The sequence below is a fragment of the Pezoporus flaviventris genome, unplaced genomic scaffold (genome assembly GCF_033815535.1).
Source record: "Pezoporus flaviventris isolate CSIRO_AGI_PZ_B2104156 unplaced genomic scaffold, CSIRO_AGI_Pfla_v1 ptg000007l, whole genome shotgun sequence".
In the NCBI taxonomy this organism is placed as follows: Eukaryota; Metazoa; Chordata; class Aves; order Psittaciformes; family Psittacidae; genus Pezoporus; species Pezoporus flaviventris.
In genome coordinates this window covers 50,074,851-50,099,641 of record NW_026892555.1, presented here as the reverse complement: position 1 = coordinate 50,099,641, position 24,791 = coordinate 50,074,851, and the positions used below count along the sequence as shown (strand labels likewise).

At 39.6% G+C, this 24,791-nt stretch overlaps 1 protein-coding gene across 7 annotated transcripts in view; it reads left to right on the top strand.

The window, feature by feature from the left end:
* Nucleotides 1-24,791, top strand: part of DLGAP1 (DLG associated protein 1) — a 407,231-nt gene that overhangs the window by 303,800 nt on the left and 78,640 nt on the right. For all 7 annotated transcript variants that reach the window (XM_061448756.1, XM_061448758.1, XM_061448757.1 and 4 more), the window contains 2 exons: nt 369-546; nt 2,984-3,224. In XM_061448756.1, the coding sequence (XP_061304740.1) occupies nt 369-546; nt 2,984-3,224 (419 nt within the window). The remainder of the gene's footprint in view (nt 1-368; nt 547-2,983; nt 3,225-24,791) is intronic.

Sequence of the window (24,791 nt, the reverse complement as noted above, 5' to 3'; positions counted from 1 at the left end):
ACAGTGAGGGGTGTTGCTGGAGCTGATTGCTGCTGCTGTCAGTAAAGTGTAAAATTTTTCCATGCAGCTGTCTCTAAATAAAATGGAAGTTATTTTGCCATTCTGCTTAGGCACAGTTTACCAAAAACAAGGTTTACAAAAAGTAAGTCCTTTCCTTCCTTTTCTCTTCCTCCCACCAAATAAACAGGTGTGGCAATCCAAATAATAGCACTGACATTATCCTTACTTTATAAATATACAGAGACTGTGTAATGATTTGTTCAGGTCTTGCTAATCCAGTGAAAAATGCCTGGTTGTTCTTGCTCCTGGTGAGGCCATTTGGATTTCATGAAATACCTTTTTTCTTTCTTCTTCCCTACATCTCCCAGGATATCCAGTGAACACTCACCGAAGCTTCAGATCCGGAGCCACAGTTACCTGAGAGCAGTGAGTGAAGTCTCCATCAACAGGAGCCTGGACAGCCTGGACCCAGCGGGGCTGCTGACATCCCCCAAGTTCCGCTCCCGCAACGAGAGCTACATGAGAGCCATGAGCACCATCAGTCAGGTGGGTGACAGGCACCCATTGTGGCCTGGAGAGCAGCCACTGACCGAGCCTTTGCAATAGGAGAAACTTGATTTTGCTTGATATTGAATCAGGCCATTCCATGCCACACATTTTCATAATGTATTGAAGAAATCGCAAGTGTTTTCACACAGTCTTGTTTGTGTGAGGGTAACATTTGATAATGGCATAACCTGCCCTTTGCAAATAGATGAGTGGCACAACATGCAGTTTCTTTGAAGGAGCAGTCTAATTTTTTATTTTTCTTTATCCAAAGCAGGTGTTCAACAACAATGTCTTTAAAGAGGGTTCTTTTAAGGATCTTGTGCCTGGTACCTCTAATCAATTTTTTTGGAATGCCTCCAAAAAAACCCAGTTCACAAGCTAAAAAAAAAATAAGTCTGTAGTATTCTGTATTTCACAACTCTATTAGTATTTCTTTAGACATTTTAGAGCTTTCTTTATGCTATTGTGTACATTCTTAACCTTGGGCACCTCTGAACTTTTCACCTGTATATTACAAATTTTGCAGTACACGAAGTGCAACTATCTGTTTGTATTTTTTGCTCTGAAATCCTATGAGACCTCTTCATGTTCATTCTAAACTAGAGGAAAAAATAAGCCTGCTGTGACACATTCAGTTTATGAGCTTGTAACACATTCAGTTTATGAGCTTTAGCACCATAAAATAGCCTGTCCTTGCATAGATGTTTGTACAATTGAGTTGGGCAGGAATCTGGATCTGGAAGAAATGCAGGAGTGCCAGTACTACACAGGGCAGTGGGCCAGTAGGTAATCTGCTAAATTCTGTAGCTCCCTGGTATGAGTTTTGGCTTGTTTCCTTAAGTAAGTGGATCATTTGGATTAATCATTTGGATAAAAGTACTTTCTTTCACTAGTCCAGAAGTGCAGCAGGCAGGATTTGTGCTGCCAGATACTGCCCCCTTATTACTGACATGTCAAGTCACTACAATGTCAAAAAAAGTGTGTGGCATCTTTGATGCCAGGACTTTAGCTATAGCCATAACAAATATATGTGCCATTCAGAATGGATCTGTAGTTTGAATTTCTGTAGTATTCTATATTTGGACACTGAAACTTCAGAATATTTACCTATGCATTTTATAGTGAGGCACTTTGCATAGGCTATGGGCTGATGCTCTAGAAAGAGGGTCAGGATGTATCTAGGAGGAAGACCAATAAAATTCAAGTCTTCAAGGCAACTATATGAACATTAAGTTAGGTGACTTAGTTTACACTTAACACTTATACAAAGCTGTCTGCCAAAGAGTGAGCATCATTTGACAATGTGAAAAAGTTTGTTGTTTGGGTTTTTTTTTTTTAAAAAAAAGCATTAATTCAGAGATGTTTATTTGGGGATATGGCTATTCTGCACCATAGTAAGATTGTTCTGTATGATATATTATCTATTACTTTTCCATGCTCTTTTAAGTAGTGTCCGTTTAAAAACTGTGCTCTACCCTGAGATTTCCCTTTTCAGTTATGCATGCAAATGCTCAGCATAACATTTTTCTTGATAAAGTTAATCTGGGAAAAGAATTTCTAAGTTTTTTTCTACCACTGTAACATAGCCTTATCTTCTGCTATCTTGGCCTTTGGCATGCTTAAAAACTAACAAAATCCTCAAGTGGTGGTTTCTGTGTGCACATTTCATACAGTGATAATTATTGTGCTTTCATGCCAAGCTCAATTTAGAAACATGTGCATCCATTACCAGTGAAGCTGAGGTAAATGGTTCCCAGGTTTGTAAGACCTGCAGCAAGGCCACATGCTCTGGAATGTTTTATAACTTGCGTGAGTGCCAGTCTTTGTCACCACCTACTGTCTGCTCCAGAGGGCCTAAGGATTCCATTGCATCTCTTGCTTTCAGTCAGAGACGTAATTACACATTTTGCCCCTGCAGCAAACTTGGTCCCTTCTCAGCCTTCCTTTCCCAACTGTTTGTTATCACTTCTACCCTTGAGTTTCTCAGGCCTTCAGGTTTATCACTGTGATTGCCTGTGGGTTGCATTGATTGTGTACTGGTTAAACTGACCTTTGGGTTTTTTTCCTCATTCCTCAAAGAAAGTATGAATGATGTGGGGTTTTTTTCAATGTAACGATCATAATGGCCAAAGGTTCAACCATTGCTGTGGTCCTAGGGTAAAAAACAGATGCTGTTCATCAGACACTGTTCATGAGGAATCCCAGATTCCCACCAGTCTCAGGAGAAACCAAGAGCCTGAAGCCTGCTGAATCTCTGGCTAAGACCTTTGTCTCCTCTTTTTTTTTCCCCTAACAATTGTTGCTTTGCACAATGGAATGTGGCATTCACCCTTTCTTCATGTGTGAAGGGATCTTCTAGCTGATGCTGGCCATTGTGCCACCATAGCTTGTGAGAGTATGAGATGTACTGAACCTGCTCTGTGTTTGCCTGTAGGTGAGTGAGATGGAGGTGAACGGTCAGTTCGAATCCGTCTGTGAGTCGGTGTTCAGTGAACTCGAGTCTCAGGCAGTGGAGGCGCTGGATCTGCCCATGCCGGGCTGCTTCCGCATGAGGAGCCACAGCTACGTCAGGGCCATTGAGAAGGGCTGTTCTCAGGATGATGAGTGTATATCACTGCGGTCCTCATCTCCCCCACGTACAACCACCACGGTGAGGACCATCCAGAGCAGCACTGGTGAGTAACAAAAGGAACATCCAGAGGGGTGGTGGAAGGGGAAGGTACCTTTCTGTGAAGTTCCATCAGATCAACAATTAGCTCCTCAGCCCACAAGAGTCTGTTTTTCACTAGGGAACTGGACAGACTAATCAGCCTAAAACTATGCGCTGATCAAGTCTGGTGCAGTTCAGGTGCCTCCTACATCCAATCTTATGCATTCTAAGCTAAAAGCATATAGAAGGGAAGTCCAAGGTCATGTGTCCTCTTATTCTCCTCCCCAAAAGAGCAATCACAATTCGACAAGGCTGAACAAGAATGCTCTGGGTTAACATCTCTGCTGGCTCTTACCAGAGTACAGGTCCCTCTGCTGTGTTTTTCTGCAAAGATGAGGTGATCTTTATCTTTTCTAAAAATTACAAGTTATCAAATGTGTTGTTTAATGTCTCAAAGAGACTGTTACAGCTCTTTAGGCCATATCTCAGAGGTGAGAATGAGGAAGGGAAGAAGAGGTCTGTAGGTCAAAAGCTGCATGTTCACCTCCTGCTGTTATTCTTTCTGCAGTTGAAATTATTCAAGCCTTGCAAGAGAGAGGGGTTTTGCTCTAAATATGAGACTTAGAAACCTTCCTTTTAATGTTTGAGGTTGCTTTTCTTTAGGAAATAACCATAATGAATTACAGATTCTGTCACCAAAAGCAGTGCTTAAGGGGAAGGAAAACCAAGTCGGAAACCAAAATCCAAATCTGCCTCGTCATTCAGGAAAGCAAGAGGCAGGAACCATTACATGTGCGTGCTTTTCCCTGTGGGAGGGTGAGAAAGAGCCTCTTTCTTTTGACTTCTCTGCATCCATTCTACTTCTTTACACAAGCTTCATTGACTATTCATGTACTATTCATATTCATGACTAATATTAACTATTATAAGTATTTCACTACACCTACTATTTCTTTTCCCAGTTAATTCTTTAATTTCTGTTTTCTATACACTAAAAACTTTTGCCTTTTTGTGTGTTATCTCAGAGGTGCAGTTGTTTATACCTTGTAAGTCCTTATCTCTCACTCCAGTCTTTTCTAAAGATGCTTGCCAGTTGCTTTATGTCATCAAAGGACACTTTCAATCCTTTCACCAAAAATGTGCAGCTTAAGTCATGATTTTTCTAAAAGTAACAAGTTTAAATACAATACATTGTCAGTACATCACAAACATCAAAGCTTTTTCAACAAGTGATGCAGAGCAGTTCTCATCGAAATCACTAACCTTTAAGAAACAGTATTCATATGACAACATTTCTGCTACAAAAGTAGTTTTTGAGTGCATGCAAGGTTTGCACCACACCACAAAGACAGGATTTACATAAGGTGTGTGTTACTTCATGTATGGTATTAGCTTGTGTCAAACGTATTCTGAGGAGAAGCTGAAGGATGGGAATTCTCAGGGATTTTTCAGTGTTCATTCACCTTTGTTAGATCAATTTGGGTATCCCAGAGTGGTTTATCAATTCTATGAGAGTGGATTTGTTAACACTTTTCCTTTATAAAAATAACTTTAATCTTTAATTAATTAATACAAAAGAGAGGGTTTTTTTTTCTTATTTTCATATAAGATGTTGTTTCTGACACTCAGAAAAATTATGCCTGTGTTTGGGGATGATGGTGTATAAATAGAGAAGGTTGGCTGTATCTATCAGCCAAAACCACTGGAAAACTCAGAAGAGGAAAATCATTATTGTAAACTGTCTCATGTTTATGCTCCTTTTTTGTAGTACAACCACAAACAGAGGTGTGGTCTCTTCTCTGGATTGCTGGCTTTATTAAAAAATCACATGAACAAAGCTATGTTATTCAATAATGTAATCCAGTGGGTCTGTCTTGGGTTACTGTTCCTGTAGTCAACCCCTATATAAAATGCAGATAGCAAAGTTATTTGCAGCCGTCTCTATGGACATCCATAGAGGCATTTAAAGACTGCTGTAGGCATATATTTTCTGCCATGGGAATTTTACAGAATTATCTTTCTCATTTTTTAATTCTCAGGCTCCCAAGGGCCTATCTCTTTACACTGTTAGAGTTTCAGACAGCTTGTCTCTTTTACTACCTGACTTACATACCAGTATCCATTTAATGGGGATTAGAGCTGAATTAACTCCATCCAAAAGCATCTATATTGACTACCTTGCTGTTGACTGTGGCTGGCTCGCAGAAGAGAAACATGAAAGGTATCATTGATGGTTTCTGTTAATATCTGCTTCAATAAAATTGGAAACGGCACAACAGCTAGGAAGATGTGTAGACAGGAGAACAGTATATCATACTTCACTGAGGTGGTATTTCAAATGTTTCATGGGAGACATAAAGGCAGTTATGATCTAAACTGTGGATTTAATGTCCCCAAATGAGAGAGCTGTTCTCCTGCTCCTAAAACACCTTTGCCTGTTTAACCAAGCAAGATTCCTTTCATAAACATTAGCAATTCCCTCTGCGACCTGGCTTTTCATTCACTAATGTACAAATCTGTGATCATACACTGATACTGGCAATTTCTTTGACCTGGGGTAGAAGTCCAGGAAAAAGACATCTTGATGATGATGCAAAAGACAAGACAGCTGCCTGTCCACTGGATTCAGAATTATTCCTCCAGAGCAATGATCCACAGCTTTCCAAGGCATCTGGGTAAAAATACTGAGCGCGGACTATGGAGAAAAATCACGCTTACCTCTGCCTGTCAGCCTATGCTACAGTGGTTGCAGCCTCAGGTTTTAATTTCCTTTTTGCCACATAGTTTTGAGGATTGGTTCTGAAATTAGGATACATCTCTAGTGACATAGCTGTTCAGTTCCTGGGAATGTTCTCAATATAACTATAAATCCAGTGCTAATATACTAGCTGTGGCACAGAGCTCAGCCACGGATGATTGCCCAACTGGTGGCCTCAGCATATGGTTGAAACCAAGCCCGAGTGTAAAAATGGGGTTGTAGGCACAAACCTGTTGCGATGAGTGGGATAAAATGTTATACTGAGTGGGAAGAAAAATCATAACCTCACCAAAGTGACGTTTCTGCACGTAGCTGGAAGGTGAGTATTTAGGCAATCTTGTATGTGAAATCATGTCTTATCATCTTTTAAAATGAAGGATTTTGAAAAGAAGGAGAGACAATACAATCTTACCACTTCATATAGAAATAGAAATTAAGTGCTATGTCACAATTTCATTATGACTTGAAAGCTAAGCAATTGAAGTTACATTCCCCCTTGTATTTGCTCACTCAGCATCATACCTTCAGAGGCAGGTGCACCCTGCACTGGCCAGAGCCCATTCCTGGGAGCAGACTGCGCAGGCTGTGAGCTACAGAAGCTCTGAAGTGCCGTCATATGTTACGCACCATAGTCTGCACTAAAAATTACCACCCATGTCATTTGGTCTCTTCAGAGGAATTTAGTGAGCTGTGAGTTATTACATGATGTGATTCCAGGTTATTTACAGATGCAACCATTATAGCTGAAATGCTTCAGTCAACAGATTCAGTCACTAAACAGATAGCCTTTTAACAGTTTTAGAAGTCTGTAAATAATTTCAATGAACTTAAAACAGTAATTAGGAAGAAATGAAATTTTAATGTAGTCTAAGGAACATTTCTCCTACATTTCTTGTGTCTGTGTTTCTAAACCATATCTGTGGAGCCATGCACATTTCTGTGCTGCAAACAGACCTTATCACATTATGAAGACTCACGCATTATTAGCATATGCAGATACAAATGTATAACTGAGGTTGGATATGTTTAATTTGAAAATGGCATCTCTGTAAAAGAACTTGAGTAGTAACATCAGTAAAAACTTTGCACTAGATTTCAGTATTTTCTCTGTATCTATCCTCTGTACAGTCAGGTAAGCAGAAATATCAAAGTTATCTGCAGCAATGCCATCTGGTGATTTTCAGTAATATTACACTTCTGCTTAAAGCAAACCAAACAAAAATCCCAAGGAAATCGTGCTGTGTAGCCAGCAGGTTAGAGAAGGGCCGAGAGTTATCACAGTATATGCTAATTATGGTGCTTCTGCTGAGCAAGCTCTTTTCCTTCTATTTGCTGGAACATCTGACTGAGAGAGGTCAGGTATTTTATGGAAAATCTCTAAGGGGCTGCCTAGCCAGCATATATATATATCTTTAAAAAAGGAGGAGGAAAGAAAATGCAAACAGCTTTAAAAATAGACTCATGCCTGGCAGAATTCAAAAATAAAATCAAATCCTGTGGAGAAGGGGAAGCTGTAACTGACTGTATGCCAGCTGTGTCTAAGCTCTTTTGAACTCCTCAGAGTTGTCCTTTCAGTGACTGCTCTGTCCAAAAAGAAACAAGTAATTAGGATTTCAAATTTGATTTCCTGTTGAAGCTAGCGTTGGTTTCTGGACCTGTACCAAAATTACTATATTTCCGCAGAAGATCTGAAGAAATATAACTAAGTTAAGGCTTTCATGCAGATGTTGAACCTTAAAATAGAATTGAAGAGTGTAAAAAAAATGTTTGACAAAGAATTTACATGGTTCATTTCCTCTGTTTCCTTGAGTAATCCTGAAATGTAGTCCAGCTTTGGATCTGCTTTCAAATTGCTTAAGCCAGCACTTAAAAATGTTTTGCTTTACTAATGAGGAGCTGACCTTGGAGAGCACTGTTTCCAATTTCAGAGGCATCTGACTGTAGATAAAACAAGTTTCACCTTGTCTATCCCAGAAGTCAGCTTTGACTATGAATGTTAAGCTCCACATCACACACAAAAATAAAAACATGTTTATGAAGCCAGAGGAAGTTTTTAATGAGAGAAATTCACAACAGAGTTCTTGCTGAAACATTTCTGACTTAAAGCGTGATGCGAGGCACTCATGGAAATGGCTCCAAGTGGGTCAGGAGCAGGACTCAGGTGTGAAAAAGAGTTGGACATGGAAAGACTACCCAGACATTTGGTGGGTTGCATCAGGTTCATTTATGTGCGGTATAGTTTATGCCAACTGAGAACAGGAATTGAAATATTTGATAAAATCCATTTTACCTTTTGGATGTAAAGTCTCTATGTCCTGAAGACATGTGGAACTCTGTGGCCTGAAAGACAGGGATTGCTGGAAGAAATGCCCCATCCCCAGAAGTTTTCAAGGCCAGGCTGAATCAGGTTGGTCTAGTGGAAGTTGTCCCTGCCCATGGCAGGGTGTTGGAGCCAAATGATTTTTAAGGTCCCTTCCCCAACCCAAACCATTCAATAATTCTATGTAATATTACAGAGACCCTACTTTAAGAATACTTGGTAGTTACAGCTGATTCACTTAAGTGAAATATATTACACCAATTTTTTGTCATCTTCCCTGGTACTGCTTTTTTTTCTCTGTGTGATTATGAATATGAATTTAAACTGTTCCTATCTGAGACACTGCTCAGATCCCGAGAGAGACAACCTGTGGAATTCAGCCTGGAGCTTGGTGATTTTGATATCTTTATGACAAGTCCACTTTCCCTCATAGCACTTCAGGAAAGTGCTCAGCCCTTGCAATTTCAGGTAAGGCTCGAGGTGAGTTGCTGAGCACAGTGAAAGCTCAGAACTTTCTAAGGAGAAGAGGTGAGACAAGGACTTTGTTTTGTAGGGTATGGCCAATTTTTTTATCTCTACCTCTAAGAACATAAAGCTTAGAGGAGTTAAAAGTGCTCACCAAAGTTATAAATGTGTTTCAAAAGCAGGAAATTAAAAACTTGTAATATCCCTTGGTATTCGATCTTTGGTTACTATTCTCATTCTTCATTTGCTTGATATGCTTCTAAATTTTTGGACTGAAACTTTTAGTGAGGTAAGAATATGAGAAAGATCTTAATCATTCAAAACTGTGATTTTAAAATGTTTTGAAGGAATGTGTTGTGTTACTTTGTCAATATTTCTAGAACAGAACAACTCCGCTATTTTGTTCAGATATAGCATTTGTGTGGTTGGCTTCACCAGCCGTCCAAATGATTTGGACATTTCCAAGACTAAATATGGGTACATCACACTCTAGCCCTACTAACTCTGTCAATGTCCATGTGTCTCCCATGCTGGGAGTGCCACTCTGGACACAGACTGGAGATGGGGTCTTAACAGAAATACACTTGCCTCAAACTGCCAGCTGTGCTTTGGCAGAGACTGCCTGGCATGCAGTCAGCAGTCTTCAGTGCCACAGTACACTGCTGACTGCTGCTCAGCCTGCTGCTCTGCAGGACCCCACAAGCCTTTTCTGATGCTGGGAATAGGATGGCCATTAGAGCTGTAAATCTGACACTCTGAAATGGAGCAGGAAATAACATGACTTTTCAGGAGAAGCTGATCTTTAACAGAAATCTATAGCATTCTATGAAAAGAACTTTTAAGTAGATTGCTTGTCTAGTGGCAGCACAAATAAAGAGGATGCAATGATTAGTTACATAAAATGTAATGTTTCATTATTTGTTAGTCTCTTAATTTCTTTACGGGGATGAAACCTTTTTCATATATATGTATGGAATGTGCTTAAATGCAGTCAACCATTAATTAATTTCTTTTGATTATACTGCACAAACTAAAGTGATAATCATTTCAGACTTATATAGCTCTCCCTAAAGGATCATGTTTGGAGTTGCACTATGCTTTTGGTCCAGACTAGGCACATGTGTTTTCGAATGCACCACTACCTGGACGTTGTTGTAGGAGTGTCCAGGGACCCAGTTAGGTTGAGACCACTGCTGCAAGCAAGGCAATGCTTACTGCTGCAAGCAAGGCAAGTCTACCTTTTTGTTACCTTTTGTGACTTCAACAGCTCTGGTTCAGCAGACTTCTTTATCTGCGTTTCTGGGGACAATGTTTTCTGATTTCAGGCAGGAGTAGGAACCAACCCCTTTTGAAATATGCTTGCAATCACACTGCAAGGAAGCAGATTTCTTGTAGCAACACCAGCTTATAATTGCAAAATAATGGGTAGGATGTGGAGCAGAATATAATATAAAACCATGGTCTGCTTCCACTTTCAAATTGTGGGAGGACAGCATAACCTTTATCCAAAATGTTGTTCTCGAGGACTGGTCATGTCTCTAAAGCAACAGAAGTCTCATCATTAGGGATACATTGTTCCTTAGCTGAGATGCCAATAACAAATGAAGGGCAAATAATTCAGTTTTCATACTATGAAGAAATACAACAGACGTGAATCTTTTCTTTGTTCTGGCTTATTTCCAATGCAGTGTTTTTGTGATAGTGGTGACAGAAATGAGCTGAATCAGTAAGCTGAAGACATGCCCCAATTTATATAATGTGATCACATTTTCAGTAATAATTCCTGCCATTTTCCTAAAATAGACTAATGTGGTGGCTTTTAACTACAGTTCTCTTTTGGGAAGCAAGACTTAGGGCTCTTTCCTAAAGGGGCTATGACTAATTAATACATCCAGCGTGTGAAAATAACTTGTGTTGTTCTTTTTACAGTATGCTACTGTCCAGTCTCTGCAGTGTGTTGCCACCCACCTGCAGTAAATTCTATGTCATTCCTTTAAGACAAACCTGAATATTGTGGTTGTTCTCAGATACAATAATTACAAAGCTCTCTTGAAACATAGTGTATTCCAAGAAGTTACAGATAAGGTAATTGGTGATGATGGGCTTTTTAAAGTGACTGTGATTTTGGATTTAAAAATAAAAAACTAAGTGAGACTTTTTAATAAGTGGGTTTAATGAGTAGAGCTCTGCAGGGTCCTTCTTGCACTACAGCAATTTGTTTGGAGCTGTTATATTTCATCATGTCAGTAATTCCCATTTCAGAGCTCAGATATGATGTATTAGGTACTGGATCCAGTAAATAATTACACATTTTCATGCTTCCTAAATATGTGTTTATGCAATGGTCTAACAGTAACTGGCTCTTTGAAGCTATGGTAGACTATGGGGTGCATATATTTTTAACCACTTCTTGAAACAGAGACTGCCATTTTTCTCTAGTAATGCCACAGATAAACCCAATGGAAATGTAGCAGCAAAGACATCTGTAGATTAAAAAAAAAAATTACAGAAGCTCTGAAGTATACACATAAATGTGATTTACCCTTTATTTCTTGATATTACACCAGTCTTACTGCACTGCTCTTTACAATGCTCAATAACAAAGCACAATGCAAGTCAAATACTGGAATCTGAAAAACACCTAATTTTATTTTGCAGAGAGGGACAGTCTAGCTGCCATCACAGTCTAATACTCCTTTTTATCAGAAGCACACTGTAGGCAGATGCTCATAATCTGTTCTAATGCCACAACCTTTGTCTGGCCTCTCAAGGGGGAAATGGATGTGTTGCTCTTTGGAAATTGTTTTCCCTTACTGAATTTGGCTTTGGTCAGACAGGAGAGCACTAAATTGCATTCCACTTAAAATGCAGTAAGCCATCTGAGCAGAGCAATTCCTAGTTGCTTTGATCAAGGATTTGAGCTAAGCTATCAGAGGAGGGATACAAAAAAAAAAACCCAATAAATAATATCACAGAACCCTCTATTGTGACAGATCTCTTGCTTGTTCTGTTGAGAAAGACACCTACTTTTTGTCTCTGCGCAGTTAAGATGATGGCAGCTTGATAACTGTTCTGTTTGCTATAATGATTTTTGAATTAATTCTGTCCTTACCTGAAGTAAAATGTAGATCTGAATCCCTCTGGAAAGGTTTAAATGGAAGTCAGAACATTGTAATAGTATAACAAAATAAATTCTGGCAGAATCTTTGTTTAAATTTCTGTTTTGAAATTCCTTTTTCTCAATTTAATTCTCTTCTCCTGAACTTCATTAAGAGTCAAATAAAATTATGTACATCTGTGGCAGAAAAAAAGCCAGGGTCTTAGTAGACCAAAAATATACAAGCAATGAATAAAACCCAACCCATCCGTGAACTACTAGCCCCAGTCTGACTGCCTTGGGAACTCTTGAGAAAATCTGCTGCTTTCTATTTTGCATGAAAGGTAATTTACACCCAAGTGACAAAATTAGTCACCTGGTGCCATGGCCTTACTCTGTCTTATCTCACACAGTTCCCTGAACTTTTATGTGATGTTTTAACATTTTCCTCTTTTTAATATTTTTATATATATATAACTATTATATAATTTTATATATATATATATATAAAGCATGGGAAGAAGGTATTTGGAGAGATGGAGGTGGGGTGAAAGGAAGAATTGCATCTGTGTAGCAAGCGCTGATGCTGAAGTTTGCAAGGCTGCATGCTGTCTTCTAGGTGAAGTGAGTTACTGTCTTGTTATGTATTTCAGAGAGAGCTGGCTCTGTCCGTACACATATTGCTTTATGCCATCTCTTTCCCTCTTTGGGATGTTGTTATGGGGGAAGTCAGATCCTGTTAAAAGTGATGCTAATGCACTGCTAAGACTGAAATGCTTATTCTCTTTCAGAAAAAGGGAGATAAGTAAGGGCAAGAAGATGTTAGTTAAGTTTTCCAGTACCAACATTCACCCTTCCCAAATCTTCCTCTAGGACTTTATCCCCACTCAAAAAGCTGCATCATGTTCACCTAAAAGTGTACAGTGTTATTTTGTGTAAATAGGTGGTTGTGTTTAATCATCTCACATCAGCTACTTGCTGGGCTAATGCAGGTTAGGTTCTCCTTGTCTGCACAGTCTATGCAGCCTGCAGCACATCACATCTGTTCTGGTGTCATGTACTTCAACAGATTACACATGGCATTATGAATAAGAACACCCTCCCATAATATGATTTACCTTCCCAGTCATCATCCTTTCTGGACTTCAAATATGTGCTGCGGTCCTGAGACCCTTTTTCTGTTTCTGTCAGTGCTTACTGAGAATGTATGTATGTCTCTTACAGAGTATGTACAACCAGGTTAGTTAAGAAGACTCATGCTGGGTACAAAGATTGGTTTTACATCCTGTGAGCTTGAGTGGGATGGTTAAGTAATAGCTGTAGGTTGAAGCAGTACTGAGTCTGATTCAAAGTATGTGGGTTGATACATGTGTTCTCCATTGGTGCATGCCATCATGCACCAATGGAGAAAACAGATATCTGTAAAAAAATAGGAGTTAAAGCAGTTTTTATTCTTAATAATATACTTTTTTCCCTAGTTCAACATACATCCTTTCATTGAAGGGCAAAGAGTTTGATGGTTAACAAACAAAAGGTGAGAAGTGACAAAAGGAAAAGAAGGACAAGAAAGAAACTGATTTTAATGAGCAAAGTGGGTCCAGAATAGTTTCATAAAACAGAAATGTGCCCTCCACTCCAAAAATCATTAATTTCAACAAAATGTAGAATCAGTAACACCTTTCGCTGTGTGAATAGTTGATGGTAAGAAACAGATGCATGGAGCTTTTAACCTGAATTTTTCCAAAATGCTTTGTCTTCTCTTTATTCCTCCATCACATATGACTTGGTGTGCTATCTAGCACATTCTGTTGATGTGATTTGATTCCCCAGTGTGGCCAGATTTTGACACATATTTTAGAACCTGTTTTGTGGTTGTGAAGAGTCTCCGGTTTCCCTGCAGGCATGTAGATATAGAAGGATATGAGGTGGTCATCAAATTAATGACATCCAGAATCCCTTTATTTCATTCAAAACGCTGGCAAAACTACTGAATGGAAAATAATGAACATGACTGATAAGGGTAGGCAATGGATAGAAAGTTTAAATAGCTGTGGGAATTTGTGAGACTGCAGCGGCAATGTTGGAATTTCATCAAGTGAAGAGTAATGCTTTCCCCCATCTGGTTTTCAGATACATTTTTTAATATTTTAAGTACAATATTGCAGATCAGAGCAGTCTGTTAAGCTGCAAAAGTAAGACAGATCTTTCTTTTCCTGCAGACTTTGCTTATCAAGGGTCTAACTGTAAAAGGTGCTGAGTGTCCTCAGCTGCCAGCATCAAAATCAGCTCAAAATTTCCATATGCCTGTTGTCACAAAAACATCTGGCTCCCTTGTTTCACTGCAGGTGCCTTTACAACCAGAAGAGTCTGGGTCAGGAGCATGAATCTGTTGGAATCCAGTTTATGGTATTTTTTTAAAAGATATACATTTAAGAGTTTTTTATCCTTTTTCTGTTGGAAGCTTAAATCATGCAACCAAATCCTGGGGAATAATACAGAAATGGCTTGCAAAACATAATTTCTGGGGAAACTTTTCAAATGATGCATTTTTTTTTTCATTCTGCTGCTAGAAAAGATGAGATCCTGGGAAATGTCAGTGGAGTAAATATTTACACTTTCCCTATGCTGTAGTAGCAGGCAAATTTGTACAAGAAAGAAAGATTTTTACCCAATGTCAAGAATTTTTCTGCCACATTCATAAATGGAAGAGACAGAATGGGTGGCTGTATCTTTCTTTTGACCCTCACAGTTAGCAATGAGATCATGCTCATCAGATTTAGATGGAGCAATACTGGGTGTCTCACATCTGTTGCCTATAACATCATAATGTGAATTGACCACTGGCACTGTATTTCATATACATCTGCTAAACATTGATTAAAAGAAGACCACCCATCACAAAACTAGTATGACCCCATTAAAGAGATTATTTCTATTTGCACTGCAATCATGTGCACTTCCCTCAAACCATCTGTGTTTTCTCCTCCTCAACACATTAAGTTTGGTACATGTGTGTTCTTTGCAGTGTCACCTTTAAAGAAGTGGCAAAAAACTAACTCTACCAGCTACTGCTGAGGAGGAGAGGAAGCCTTACTCCATCTTCAGCAGGCACGGAGAGGAGTCAGGGACTCTCCTAGGGTTACATTCTGGCCACTGCCTATGCAGAAGCACAAGGAAGAAAATCTTTTTATCCCAAACCAGAACCTGTGTAATTGCAGAATGTTGCCAATTACTATTACTAATCTCCAAAAATAAGCATTGTGGTTGTAGAACAACATCAGTGTGGTAATTTGCAACATGTGACATTAATCATGGGTGCAAGATTAAGCATACCCACCTGGTGTAGACTTCCTGTTTCAAAAAAAACACTTTTTCTCACTTTCAATGTAATATGAACCTTTTGGGGGCTTGAGGCATTGTCAGCTTCTGCTACTGCAGTGCTCTGGCTGCATTGGCAGCATCTGGCATCATCTTTTACATCTGATTTTTTTCTCCTGAAGAGTCCATTATTGTTATTGGAGCATGACATTATGCTTCTTAGGAGAGAGAAAGAAGCCTAGGGAAATTATTAATTCAAGCTGTCAGCAATATCTAGCTCATTCATACTGTTATGAAAAACATTTTACTTGTAAAATAAAACCGGTGCATGTTTGCTTTTTGATAACGTAGCAGGAATAAGTTGGTATCTTTCTACAGAGGCAGTTTGTAGAGATTTTGCAAAATTGAAATTAGCATACATCTTCCTTAAAGTGCAGTAAGTGACAAAGTCATGGCTTTTCACCAAATAGGAGGAAGTTTCATTACTCAAAATAGCTTAAGTGAAAAGAAGTTCACATTGCAAAAGTGGTAATGTCATTAACTAGTTTTGTAGAACAAGGCCTGCAAATGCTTTATGTGCTGCTGATGCACAAGTTGTCTGCCAGTCAGCTTTCCACTATTCACTTCAGCTGCTTTGTTGATTCTTATTGGTTTGTCTGCTTAAGATGTTGGTTGTTGGTTTTCTTTTTTTTATAAAGAACTTTTAATTTCATGCACTTTGATTCATTTTTATGCTCACTATAGATTTCCTATTCTATCTCCAATAAATCTGTATTTTAATACTTGCTGATATTGAAGGCAACTGGCATGTCTTCTTCTAGACTTGTATTTACACAGTGATTTCTCTGGCTGATTCCCTGATGACTCCCCACAAAAATCAAACCTATGCTGTTTGCTATGGAGTGATTGGTTAATGAGGATTTGTTTGGGGACAAGTTGAAGTTAATGGGATAGCTCATTTCTTCAGTGAGAACTGTCTTTTAGTAAACTGTATCTGATGAGCTCATGACACTCATGTCAGTCACCATTTTTCACAGATAACTGCTCTCCAGCCATTCTGTGCTACTGCTTTGGAGAAAAAAAAAAAAAGATGTATCCATACTTATTTTTATCCTATAGATTTTTATCTTTCACCTTTTCCTGCCTATGAAAAATGTAGCTGATTTGTCAGCCAGCAACACTTCCAGCAGTGAGTCAACAGACTTTTCAGTTGGCATTTTCACAAAAGTTGAGGAACTACCATCCCGTAGTGCATAACTATATATTCTGAGACAAACTAAAGATGTTCTGTTATCTGTCTCCGTCTTAAAGATGTGGTGTGAGGAGTTGGGGGGGAGTGAGCAAGCGGCTGTGTGGTTCTGAGTTGCTGGCTGGGCTTAAGCCACAACAGTTCTTTGAAAGGGAAAGGTGTCCTGTCCCTGCTTCCTCCCAGCTTCCCCTCCTCCCTGGCAGAGCATGAAACTCAGAAAGCCCTTGGCCAGAGTAAACATTACTGAGCAACAATTAAAAACATCGGTGTTATCAGCGCTGTTCCCAGCCTGAAAGTCAAAACCACAGCACTGCACCAGCTACTAAGAAGGAGAAAAATGACTGCTACTGCTGAACCCAGGACAATAAGAATATCTAAAAATTATGTGGCATAAAAGTATTTGCTGCATCTGGGCTGGTGATGTGTACAGAATAAATGAAGGTGTTTGTAGGGAAGAACTCCCAGACAGTGTCCCAGATGTCCTTTACCCATCGGTTATGAGATATACATAGCTAGAGCTGGTGCTGTCTGAAGGCCTTTAATTGAACTTACGCCTCTACAGACACCTCTTGAATAGACCTGCTTTCTCTGGAATAGCATCCATTAAAGCCGTGTTTTATATCTGCTAAAAGCATATGTTACTGGCCTGCAGCTCTCCCCACTGTGCAAATACATATTAATCACTCAATGCTGTAACAGTCATTTCCTCTAAAGTTTGCCTATATGTTAATTTTCTGTTTTTTTTCCCAATTGCACCCTTCTGGTTAGCATGAAGTGGAACTCTCTGCATTCACAGTCAAAAATGCTTTTGGACAAACTGGGCAACTCTAGCAGACAAGCGTCATTCCTGGCTGAAGAAAGGGAATGGGTTACATGTGAGGCTGCAGGAAGCAAAGACATGACAGTGTTATAGCTCTGACAACTTGAAAGATTTTTCTGGGTCCCTACTCATAAATCTGATTTTCTTTTTCCTTCTTTTCCTTTTTGTGTTTTAATTAGCAATTATTTTAGCAGTTAGAATTATAGTGAGGCCATGTCAGCAGACTGGATATGAGTGGCTTACAGCAACATTGCAGCTAAGATCACCCCACCCAGTCATGAAATATAAAACCATTGCTCTTGCAACATCTATAATAAAAGAAGTGGGGAGAATTAGCAGAGCAGACTGCATTTAAGGGAAGATCATTGCTCATCTAGAGGCATACTAAACAGTGTTTCTTACTCTTTTTAGCAGTATATAATTATCTTTCAGACAAGCTGTCCCTTTTCATAGCTTCTTGCTTTTGTTTTCTTTTTCTTGGATTCTGTTTCATGTTGCTAATTTAAATAATTATGTAACAGTTTCTGATTTTTAGAAAGAGAGAAGTTTGCCACTTGTATAGCTGTTCTCACTGTTCCTCTGATACCTAACTCAGCTGTTTGCCCCGGGGCCAGCAATGCCAACCTGTCACAATTTCATTGTTGCTTTTTCACTGCACTCAGTAACATTAAGGGCTGTCCCACCTCCTCATTAGGCTACATAGCCTATTCCCTGCTTGTGTTAATGAGTCATTTCTATCTTCTCCAGGTTATTATTTCATATTATTAGTACCATCTCCGCTTGAATTAGGTAGCAACAAGAAAGCTGTGCTCCAAGCCATGGTTTTCTTGCATAAACAGAAGCATGCAATTAGAAAAGTCCATTTGTGTTAGTAAAAACACAAGAATTTGATTAACGACAATGTGATTGCTTTGGTTACAGAGCAGAGTTCAGGTCATGCTAGCAATGAAAGAGTCTGCCTTGCAAGAACAACATTTGAGATACAGAAGCTTTTTGCATTGCAGCTTGCCAGGGGTGAACACACGGGTGAAATTCAATCATTTTACTTCTTGAAATGAAAACTTCTGTTGAACAGAAGCTAGTGGGCTATTGGAGAAGTGCTTGTAAGGTAATCCCAATACATCCTTTCACTGTCTACCCTTTAGGGAGAAAAATTGCCAGGTTTATAGAACTTGGTCAACCACACTTCCATTTTTCTTAACAGGATCTTCATTTTGCATTGACTAGATCTAAAAATCAGATTATGCAAGAATGTTCCTTCTGGCCACTTGGGGAATTTAACAGTAGAATAATACATAATTCCTCATCCTGCATATAATTAAGGCAAATTCTGCTGAAAGGATCAATTTTCTCCAGTCTCCATTTTCCCTTTATCCTAATCATATTCAGCAGGAAACTTTGCCAGTAATCTGACTGGCCCAGTTCCACTTCATGACTGTTCTTTTACAGAAATTTCTTTTTGAACAAGTTGCTACAAAAACAGTACAATTACAATATATTGTGTTCCTTCAATTTATAGATTAAAAACTGTAAAATTTATGGGCAAAAGTAAGGCCTGTATTTCATTCAGATGCATGGACTGTGTAGCACCTGGTCAAGATTTTAATAACTGCATATGCATATGCTGATTTATCGCATTTGATGCTTTTAGGGAGCCTTTTTCTCATTAATGGATCAAAACGGGCCATAAAGATCTTCTGTGCAAAACTCTTAACTAGGTTTAAACTAAATACAACTCCCTTTACAAATATTAGGTGGTAATAACAGCAGTAGTATGAATTAAGCCTAGTTCTGATATCTGAAACATTCTGAGCTAATCCCTTTTTGCTTTTTCTGTACTCTAATTGAAACATTTAAAGTTCTTCCTGAACATCGAAGGCAGTAGTGTTTCCATAGCCAAAGTGAATTTTGCCCTGAAATAAAAACATCCTAGATTATCCTCAGTGGATATCAGAAGTAAATCCATTATTTCATGTCTTTTGAATTTGAGCAGGTGAGGATATTTGTGAAAGCTCAATAAGTTGTGCAGGTGTGCTTAGTGCTAGTTCCTTTGTAGCCTGAGTGCTTGACGGGCTGTGATGTGTGACCGTGCCATGCTGTAGCTAGCAGCAGCCAAGGCTCAGCTTTGAATTTCACAGCTGCAGCGAGTGCTGAGGACGGACAGTTCAAGGAGTAAAGTTCATGTAGGTGCAAACTGCAGAGTAAAGTTCATGTAGGTGCAAACTGCAGCACAGCACAAACCTCTCCAGGGTGCCCTTCATCTTTCCCTTTTCTGGAAATAGTGCAACTGCCATGATACCATCATTCCCCCCATTTGCAAAAGTGAAAACTGTTCTCACAACATTTAGAAAAATAAAAAAGCACACTTGGAAAGTAACAACTAGCGAGCACTGACAAACATATAACAGAGGGCATCATCTGCTTCACCTCTTGCTTCCAAGGAGATTGACATCTGATCCTGGAAACAAGGAATGAGAAATGACGTTTTTGATTTGGAAGGCTAATAAAACACTGCAACAGGTGGTCTATTTGAAATGCTCCCATTCTGTTGCAGAGGTTTATTACTAAACAATGCTTATTTTTTGAAAGCTGCTGTTGTGCCTTGGTTTTGTTAATTTTTAGTTTGTCAGCTTTATTCAATCTTGAAAGATTTTTAAGTGGATTTTCCTGTTTACATTACTTTCATTAGTAAGTTCCATTGCTTTTACCCCTAATTTAGGGTACAAATTGGTCCCAGGCAGAAAGTTGCAGTATGAATTCACATTCCCCTGAAGGACACCTGCTTGTGCTTTTGACAAAGGATCATTTCAAACTGAAAATGAATAAATGACAAGTTTCTGGAGGGCAACTGCAAATGTAGGTCTTAGCTTTCTAACAGACTGATGACAAAAATGAGATGTGGCTGTTTCCTTCTCTGATGTGATTGTTCCTCATTAGCATCAGCAGTAAGCCCTACTGAGCTGTGCTGCAGCTCTCTGACCTTTCACAGATGGAGATCGCTTTTGCAAGACCTGAAAACAACTGGTTTTACTTATGCATATATTCTCTTGTTGGAACAAAGGGAATCACATAAAGCAAACAGCTAATGATTTCTTCCAGAGATCTTCACTTAATGTATGGATGCCTCATTCCCTTGAAGTCATTTTGTAGCAAGCATTGCTTCCTAATAAAGAGATTAAAGCAGAATGGAAACACAATCTGCTATAGTCATTTTTAAAAAAGAAAGATAATGCATAACATGTTCAACAAGATATATTTTTCCAAAGCTAAAGCTTTCTCACATGCTGAGGGAAAAAAAATCCTCAAGCACCACACCACGGCACTGTATTCTGTTTAAAAAAACAAATGTGTTGACATTTTCACACAAAACTTAGGAAGACAGATGTTCAACCCCAAGGCCAAATGTCTGCCTAAGCAAACCCTCTTGGGGAGCTGCAAGAGTAAATGTCAGGAGATGAAGCAATCATCTCTTAGGATACCTATAAATTACTGATGACTCTGAGATGGATGATGAGCCTGGTGTTTCAGCCAGCAGTGAGGTGGGTTTCGGTCTCATTTAGTAATGCTCATGATTTTCAGTATAATGCTTCACAATAAGACTTTCTCTTTTACTTTGTTTTCTTGTTGCTTTTCTATAAACATTGGGAATTATACACCCAAAAATTGCTTTAAAAGAACATGCTTAAAGTCATCAAGTGAAACATCCATAAAGTAGAAAATCTTAGTCTTCAGCTTCCATGCACAGTCTCATTTTGGCTCCATTGGACACCTGTTGTATGACACAATCCTTAATTACAAGGATGTTTTCCTGAAGATGTCTGCCTGACTCCTGACTGGTCTCTGCTCAGGAGGTGATCCAGGTTTGTCTAGGAATAATAAATAAGGGAAACTGTTCTCCTCTGAGCCCAGGATTCATCTGTTGGAGAAGCACGGTCTGTACCAAACAAGACCAGGGAACTGCAGCAATAAAAATGATGGGGTCACAGTTAAATCTGTGGAAAGCTGATGTGGAGAGCTGGATTCTGCCCGGCTTCTGACACAAAGCCCCTCTGTAATGTCAAATAAGTAATTTCCTGCAGATCATAGAATCACAGAATGGATTGGTTTGGAAAGGACTTTTAGAGATCAGCTAGTTCTCAACTCCTCTGCCTCTCTGGCTGGAGATAGACTTGATGGGTGGAAGTGCTGACTTAGAACTGAAGTCACAGGGTACTCTCCCTTGCATGTAGGAGGTGGTGCAATCGGAAAATTAGCATCTCATCTTGGGCACTCAGAATTGTAGGCAGTCTAAAATTTGACTGTTCTCCTTCTCATCTCTTCACCTCTGAAATGGGAGTAATTGACCTCTCTTTTCCTCAGACGGGTGATTTTAAATAAATAATTATTTTTCTAAAAGAAAAGATTAGCCACCAAGCAAAATAGTAATTCTGTCTTCTGGGTGTAGTATGAGGTGTGTTTAGTAGACCTATGTTAGGACTGCACATTGAACAAGAAGGAAAACCCAATGTATGGCAATGTTGCTCCTGAGTACTGCTTTTTCTGTGCATGGAATTAGTCGCTATTTTGTGAAGGAACAGCCAACAGAGCTAAGATAAGGCTTATAAGGGCTGTCAGATTTTACATTTTTAGTACAGAGCAATAGGCAGAATGTTCTTGCAGCACCTTCTAGGAAAGCCTTATGTGTTATGTGTAGGTGTATGGCTATATTGATTATACAGAAAAAAGTATAGTATATGTGTTATAACTAATCTTCTGTCCTCTGATTTCTCCCCGGCTTCGATCTAGTTTAAATAGTAGCTTATGCCCTTCTGTGTGCTTTTCCCTGGGATCTCCAGTATATTTTTATTGTAACCATTCATGTTCATAATGCTCTTAAATCATTTCAGCTATCATATGGAGTTATTCTATAGACAGAAGGTACAAATGAAACTAAGTATTGCTGGGGATCCTATAGCACCTCTAAGAGAACCCCCAGTTTTTGCAGAATTCAGTGTCAATGGATGTAGAGCAATTCTGTATGCTCCCTGTGCAGTATTTAAGTGTCTACAGATCTGATGAATTATCTTTTAAAATCTACAAATATAATAAAGGCTATTTTTAAAAATAAATTTGCAGAGACTGAAAAATGCTAGAAGAAAGTGATCCCACAGCCTGTTACTGTTTTGCCTTTGGGTTTTAAGAGTCATTGCACACAAATACACTAGAACATAGTGTAATCAAGGCTAAAAATCAAGTATTTCAGAAACGGTAAATGTAACAACAATTAATGCTTAGAAGGAAGATGTCTACTATGCTGTTTCAAACATGTTTGCCATTTCAAGGAGTTTCCAGCGTTAGCCTTAATACAGTCACAGAATGTTTCCTCTTTAAATTTGGCTTTACCCCCAGAAATAATTTCCTTTCTTGAAACAAAAAACAGCAGTGACAGCTCTTTTGCATGTTAAGACGTCACTACTTAAAATCTGATATCTCATATCCCTGCAGGCTCAGAAACTGGAGCTTTATGTCACTGCAGAAGGTTGATCTCCAGCTGCCTAATCGTTCTGTGCAGCTGCTTCTTTCAAATCCTGTAAGGACCTGATGTATCAAAGTTGAAATTATCAATTTCTGGCATGAAAAGCTTTCATAAGTTTTATACGTATATTTGGTTTTATGATTTCAAAGTGTGAGCCACATAGAATTGGGCACAGAATAACTATATAAGAAATCATTCTTTGAAAACTGAAACTCTAAATATTTTTTGGTTGTTCTCATAATAGGTCTTCATTCAGGAAAGACGCAGCTACAGAAGACGAGCCAGTGAAAACTTACACCTTCTGACACTCATTGTGTGCTTTTGGTAGTATAATGTAATACAATATGGTGTTGGCTACAAAATATGTTTCTTGCACAGCTGCCCTTCGCATTCAGTTACTTGGTTTCAGTAATAATGAAAAATCCCCCATCCAAAGTAGTGTTTCATAGCACACTGTAAACATATAATTTGATCTCAGCACCATTAAGATGGTCAATTAAACAGAAAGTCAAGCAGCCAGCCACCTGTTAAATCCTTTCACTGTCCATCCATCATCAAGAAAGCTTACCTTGTGCTCAAGCTCACACGGAGTTTTAGAGAGACTGAAAGCTTATAAGGTCACCCCAGGGGACTTCAGTTACAGAGGGACAGAGAACACTGGAGCCCTCCCAGGGAGGCAGCCTGACCTGGTCCTGCTGCGGACTCTGCTAGAGGCAGCCAACTACCAGCTACCAAGTTGGTGCTACTGTATTTAGTATCTGCCAAAGTTGTTGAGTTTTGACAAATCTGACAATACTGATTATGTTTGGTGTTAAAAGCTTGGGATTTGACATAATGATATGCCTGCATGTCTTAACTGAAGCTACTTTGAAATTACAAAGGGTGATGAGGAAATCCATGCATGAGGAAAAGGCTGAGGTACTTAATGCCTCAGTCTTTAGCAGTATGACCAGTTGTACTTGGGGTACCCAGCCCCCTGAGCTGGAACACAGGGACAGGGAGCAGAATGAAGTCCCATAATCCAAGGAGAAATAGTGACCTGCTACAATGCTTAGACATGCAAAACTCTATGGGGCCAGATGGGATCCACCCAAGGGTACTGAGGGAGCTGGCAGAAGGGCTCACTGAGCCGCTTTCCATCATTTCTCATCAGTCCTGGCTAACTGGGGAGGTCCCAGCTGAATGGAAATTAGCAAATGTGACTCCCATCTACAAGCAGGGCCAGAAGGAGGATCTGGGGAGCTACCGGCCTGTCAAGCCTGACCTCAGAACTAGGGAAGACTATGGAACAGATCATGTTGAATGCCATCACATGGCAACCAGGTGATTAGGCCCAGTCAGCATGGGGTAAGGAAAGGCCGTGGATATTGTCTACCCAGACTTAAGTGAAGCCTTTGATACCATTCTGTGATTCTGTGATTTATCACAGCATTCCCCGGAGAAACTGGCTGCCCATGGCTTGGGCGTGTGTACTGTTTGCTGTGTAAAAATCTGCCTGGCTGATGGGCCCAAGGAGTGGTGGTGAACAGAGTTAAATCCAGTTGGTTGTCAGCCACAAGTGGTATACCAGGGCTCAGTAATGGGGGCAGTTCTGTTGATTATCAATGATCTGGACAAGGGGATTGAGTGCACCCTCAGTAAGTTTGCAGAAAATACATGGGGAGTTGCATAGTAATGTTGTGCTGGAGGGTAGGAAGGCTCAGCAGAGGAACCTGCACAGCCTTGACTGATGTGCCAAGGCCAATGGTATGAGGTTCAACAAGGCAAAGTGCCACATCCTGCACCTGGGCCACAACAACCCCATGCAACACTACAGGCCTGGGGAAGAGGTGGGGGTGTTGGTCAGCAGTATGAATATGTCCTAGCAGTGAGCCCAGGTGGTGAAGAAGGTCAGCAGCATCCTGGTTTATATCAGAGACTGTGTGGCCAGCAGGATTAGGGAAGCAATTGTCCCCCTGTACTTGGCACTGGTAAAGCTGGACCTTGAATGCTGTGTTCAGTTCTGGGCCCCTCACTACAAGACGGAAGTGCCGAAGAAGGGCAACAAAGC